At 39.1% G+C, this 6,312-nt stretch overlaps 1 protein-coding gene across 1 annotated transcript in view; it reads right to left on the bottom strand.

The window, feature by feature from the left end:
- ADAMTS20 (ADAM metallopeptidase with thrombospondin type 1 motif 20) overlaps positions 1-6,312 on the bottom strand; it is a 170,624-nt gene that overhangs the window by 109,619 nt on the left and 54,693 nt on the right. Inside the window, exon 5 of the mRNA XM_015558559.1 lies at positions 709-792. Within this exon, the coding sequence (XP_015414045.1) occupies positions 709-792 (84 nt within the window). The remainder of the gene's footprint in view (positions 1-708; positions 793-6,312) is intronic.

The raw sequence follows: 6,312 nt of genomic DNA, 5'->3' as shown, positions 1-6,312 counted from the left end.
GCCCTCAAAGCCTGTCAGCATCCATGCAATATATCAAAAAACATTTTAATAGGCAAATGAGGTAGCAGTATCTTTTCCTGGTATTCAAACATATGTTGACAATACTTAAAATAGTGTGATCAAAGCAGAATCTAATTGGACCTTCTCAATATAACATCCAGTATTTAGGATCAAAACATTACCTTCTAAAAACTACCACATTCTAAATCCTTCAAAAATCCTATCCTCTATAGTAAAAGCCCAGCGACCTAACGGCAGAACGACCAGTCGACCAGTAGCTAAGACGTGCACTGACCACCAGAGGTCAGACACTCAACACAGGAGCTTCCCCCTGGTGGTCAGTGTGTTCCCACAGTGGGAGCACCGCTTGGCTGACCAGGATGAGCAGTGCTCCCACAGCAAGCAGATCCGCTCGGGCCACGCCCCCACCAGTGTACGAATCCCATGCACCCGGCCTCTAGTAGGATTATAAAAGTGAATACATGGTTGCTTTTAAGCTTAAATTTTTTGTTTATTAACTTTTCTTATTCCCTCTGCTATTATTACATTTTATTTCTATCACAACAGGAAAAGTTAATCTCACTTCAAATAAGTTTTTAAAACATAAATTGTTAAACTATCTCATTTCTAATAAGTTTTGTAATCTGTATATATTTATGTTAGGAGCCTACTACAACTAAGATTACTAATTTTAGAATTGTTTCTTACCTGTTCATTATGAATTACAATTAATTTTACAATAACTATGTTTATAAGATTTCCAATACTTGAGTCCTTGTAGATTGCTGCAACCTGCAAGGAAAAAGATACATAGTATTAAATGTCTAAAATGAATATTTCTTTTCAAAAGTAAACTGAAATCAATCCAAGAGCATCAATTCTCCAACTTAGCTGCATATTGGGTGCTTTTCACAAATTCTGACACTCAGGCCACACCCCTTAACAGCTAAGTCAGAATCTCTAGGCTTGAGACTCAGTTATCAATATCTCATAAAATTCCTCAGCATTTATTTTAAATGATTCCAGCATGAAGCCAACTTTGAGAACCAGTATCCTAATCCTTGCTACTGAGATTGGTCCCTAAATCAGCAGCATCCACATCACTTAGAGCGAATAAGAAATACAAAACCTCAGGCCCCACCCTGGACTAATGAATGGAAAATCTGAATTTTAACAAGATTTGAACATGCATCAGAGCTTGGAAAATACTGTTATGGATGATTCAGGAAGAAATTCACTTCGTTCTGTGTCACAATCCACAATCTATGTGCCATGATACTTCATAATAAATATGTAAGTTTCACCTATTCTTTTACCTGATTTCTTCTGCCATGGTTGAATATTTCCAATTCTGAACTTATGATTTTTAATGATTAGCACTACTGGAATCCATGGAGCTTGATTCATCCAGAATCATATAAAGAACCATAGGAGAGGTTGTGGGTCACAATCTGGTTCTAATTATTCAAAATTGAAGAACACAGCCTATGATGCACTCTGCATGGGCTCAGTTTGTGATTCACAATCAAGGTGCTATCCAATTCACTCATTCATATCCTCTACTTGGAGCCATCACAGAGGTTACCACTGCAGTAGGAGTGTCTTCCATGGCCTATGCCTCCACTTTGTATTCCTCTAATGACATAACTCTATGGACCTGGACCGCCTGTGCAATAAAAATTGATTCTGACACCGTCTCCAGGACCACTGCCCAAACCAAGGTAGCAGTTGCTTCAGGAAGTATTACTTCCCTCCATTATTTAAAAAATATTCAGCATCTATTCCCGGCTTTGTTGGCTAGAAGACATGGTCACTGATCTTGTGGAGAATACAATTTGCTAGAAGTACAGGTAGTGGAGCCCTCACTCCACCAGCACAATGAATAACCTAACTGCTTCTGCGGCTTCCAATGCCACATGGAACACTACCTGAACAAGAGCCACAGCATCTCCAGAGATGCCAACAGTGTGAGCTCAGCATGGACTTATGCATTCCAGCACCTTTCCTACTGTTTTAGTGCCGCAGCCACAAACACAGGTTTGTCATCTCTCCCTGAAGTGAGACCTTTGGCTTTGGGGGGTGGCATTTTTTGGCAAGAGTGGTGGTTACCCCAGTGGGTTTGAGAGCATGTTAAGATGGTGCCAATCAGCCGAAACCGGTTTGGCTCAGTGGATAGAGCGTCGGCCTGCGGACTGAAGGGTCCCAGGTTCGATTCCGGTCAAGGGCATGTACCTGGGTTGCGGGCACATCCCCAGTGGGAGATGTGCAGGAGGCAGCTAATCGATGTTTCTCTCTCATCGATATTTCTAACTCTCTCTCCCTTCCTCTCTGTAAAAACTCAATAAAATATATTTTTTAAAAAAAGATGGTGCCAATCAGATGGTTGGTGTTTTCAAGAAGGTCTGTTAGCCCTGCAGTATTGCTCCCTTTAAAATGAGAGCTGTGGAAATCTATAGCTGAATTGATATTCATTTTTACATGCAACTATTAAAAATATAGCAAAGTAAGCCAGTCAGAGAAAGACAAGTACCACATGGTCTCACTCATGTGGAATCTAATGAACAAAAACTGATGAACAAAATAGATACAAAGACATAGAAGAATTGAACAGACTGTCAAACCTCAGAGTGAAGGTGGGGAGGGGAGGTGGGTGGGAAAAGATCAACCAAAGGACTTGTAGACATATATGCATAACCTGTGGACACAGACAATAGGGTGGTGAAGGCCCGGGGACAGAGCAGGCTAGAAGAGGTCAATGGGGGGAAAAGATGGACATATGTAATACTTACAACAATAAGGATTTAATTTAAAAATAAATAAAAATATATCTAGTGTAGATAGCAGAGTAGACCCATATTTGTGACTTCAGAGTTATGCTTTAATTCTGTAAGTTTAAAAGTAGATGCTTTTATAAGTCAAATTACTAGGTAAACAGTGCACCTCAAAGGTGTGCACAAAGGCTTCCTCCCTCTCCCATCCCCACCTAAAAATAAAATGGTTGTGAAGACTTCTATGTCACAGGGAATCTTCCATTCACAGTACTCCAGAGAACAGAGCCGAAGACTCTGAAGTATCAAAATGGCTTCTTTCTCTACTCATTGCCCAAATATGTTGACTAAAAATGACAACCTGGATGTTAGAATATTAGCTATAAAGTATATAACCACAAAAATTTTTCAGTTTCAGAAGGAAACACATGCTGCATCTTTAATGAAAGGTGACCAGCCTCCTGGGTGGAGTGTGAAAACATATTCCCAGTGTTCTGACAGTATTGGTTGCCTCTGGCACCAATCCTGACCAGGACCAGGGAGCGAGCAGGTGGGGGATTTTAGCTGATAAATGACTCTAAATAACAGTAACAATGTTCTAATAAGTAGGGTTGATTCCTGAATATCACATGATGCTCCATCAATTTACATCAAATCTATAATAAGGTGAATATTGTAAAGTCAATCCTTTGTAAGCACAATGGAGTATGGAGGCTTCTGACATAAATGTTTTCAGGATTTGTTAAATAGTAAGTCACTGAATATCAAAATCAATTTGTTGAAGAAAGTAATTGCCTTAGTTTATACATACTTTGGTGATTTAATAATGCATATGTAAATGCCATTTTAATGTGATAATGTCACCTAAATTCTATAAGGATAGGAACTTTGGAATAGCAAATAAATGAATATCTCTGCTCATTTAAACCACTTATTTCATTAGAGATACTATACACCACAATTGTGCTCTTCCCAGCTAATTTTAATGTTAATTCCAAAACCCTTAGAGATCACTAACTTATTTTTACAACATGAGTACACCATTCTAAAAAGTGAATAAAATCACACAGATTATTCCTATATCACTGCTCTCAGACATTTTGTCAAATTGTTGAAAGCAAAGAAAAACGTTAAGATAGCACTATTCTTGACTGTGTGCAGGATGGGTAAGGATAGATAATCTCTTTAAATTATAATCCATTAGCGCAATGCTGAAAGTATTCGGCAATTTCCTCCTTATACATGGAGCTCAACACACAACTACTCTTTTTCATCACTTTGAATTTTAAATGGCTCTCAATCATATTCCAAGTTTAAATCACATTTTCTTGTGTGTTTTTTCCCCTAAATTACTATGACCAAGAACATTTCCAATATCCTGATTATGTTTGAATAAATTCAGTCAGTTAATGTCTTCTTATAAATTAGGACAAAATATGTAAAACTTGAATCGGCCCCTGCCTCAACTGCAGGCATCTGGGGACACGTAGGTGGAGACAACATCTCTCTGAACTCTCTAGAGCAGTGGTTCCCAACCTTCCCAAAGCCGCGACCCTTTAATACAGTTTCTCATGTTGTGGTGACCCCCAACCATAAAATTATTTTCGTTGCTACTTCATAACTGTAATTTTGCTACTGTTATGAATCGTAATGTAAATATCTGATATGCAGGATGTATTTAGGCAACCCCTGTGAAAGGGTCGTTCGACCCCCAAAGGGGTCATGACCCACAGGTTGAGAACCACTGCTCTAGAACAATTTTGGAAATGGACTTCACAAGTGGAGATATAACAACTTGGACTTCATTTTGCAATCTCTCCATAGTTCACCAGCTGTCCCCGTTTGCCCAGGACTGAGGGGTTCCCAGGGACATAAGACTTTTAACACTACAACTAAGAAAGTCCCAGGAAAAAGTGCCACTTTTTTTCCAAGTTTCCTCTCATCTTTACTTGTTTACATCTACAAATATTTATGTGATCCTAGTTTTTCACTAATAAAAGAACCATGTATGTGCAAAGCCCTAAGGTCTGCTGACTTTCTTGTATCCTTACTGAACATTATTTCAATGGAAGAGAAGAAACAACAACACTAAACCCAGGTAATTTAGAAGTCACCTGAAATTTGACCTCTGAGGAGGAAAAAAAAAAGCATAACAGCAGTGTTCTTGGCCTCTGCCTGGCCCAGATGCCACAGGGTTCCTGATAATATAATCCACCCAGTGGATCCAAGGAACCCACTCCTCATATACAAGATGTATAAACTCAACCAAGACATGGCTCATGGGGTTGGACTCTGTTCGGGTAACCCTGGGAGCACGGTCCTGAGGGAGTCCTGGAAGGAAGGACGGGTCTAGGAACCACCTGCTGGTGCACAGAGCCTCAGCCAGGACCCTGATTCTGCGCTGCAGGGGACACAGCCTCGGGGGCCGGGGCCATCTACAGGAGCCTTCTCTGCCAAGCATTCGTCCGTTTTCTCTCTTCTCTCTCTCTCTCTCTCTCTCTCTCTCTCCTTCCTTCCTCTCTTTCTAAATCAATAAAACATATATTTTTAAGAATACAGATAATATAACTTTTAGAATACGGCTTTATCACCAAAACTGCATATAGCTATTCCAAAATTACTCTTGTGTTTGTATACTTCTAGTTAGCATTTTCAAAGCATAGATACTGGAGTTATATGTCATTTAACATGATTCAAAACCTGCTGTTTTTACAAAATCTAGTATTTTCCTTCAGTATCACTACCTCCTCCCTAATTTTCTTAATGATTATCATTTCCTTTAAACATTTAAAATGGCAAAGTTTATCCCACAGTGTTCCATATAATTGATGCAATTTTCTATATATCAATTGACATCTTCCATGTCACTTTTCTCATTAGAACCCTTCATAATGAACATGCCACACCCACATTTAGATAATTATACACCTAGATAATTACATACCCAGATAATTACTTCAGATTCAGAAGTAAAAGTAAGTGTCATCAGGATAAAATTTTATGTACAGTTCTGTTATCATTTTAAAAATTAAATTCAATTAAGCAAAAAAAGTAGATGTCTGTATTATATAAATTTCAGAAAATCATTTTGAATCATCTCTTTTGTCTATTATAATGTCACACTAGTGTCCCAGTGCATGGATTCATGCACATTGAAAGGAAATTAATTAGAAGATTCATGTGGTAATTACATTATTGCAAAAAATTACGTCAAAATAGTATATATAATATCTATATACTGGTATATAAAAGCCTAAGCAACCAGCTGACCGAACAGTAGCTATGATGCACAATGACCACAAGGGGGAAGACACTCAACCCGCAGGCATGGAAACATGGAACAGACTGACGACTCTCAGAGGGAGGTGGGAAGGCGGGAGGATGGGAAGAGATTAACCAAAGATCTTATATGCATCTTATATGCATACTAGAGACCCGGTGCACGGATTCAGCCTGGCCTGTGGAAACTGGGCCAAAACTGTTTCTTCGACATCTCCCAAGGGGTCCCGGATTGCGAGAGAGCACAGGACAGGCCGAGGGACCC

This window comes from Myotis davidii, unplaced genomic scaffold (assembly GCF_000327345.1).
Source record: "Myotis davidii unplaced genomic scaffold, ASM32734v1 scaffold290, whole genome shotgun sequence".
Taxonomy (NCBI): domain Eukaryota; kingdom Metazoa; phylum Chordata; class Mammalia; order Chiroptera; family Vespertilionidae; genus Myotis; species Myotis davidii.
Note: the sequence above shows the minus strand (reverse complement) of the source record. Positions and strands in the feature narration are given on the sequence as shown.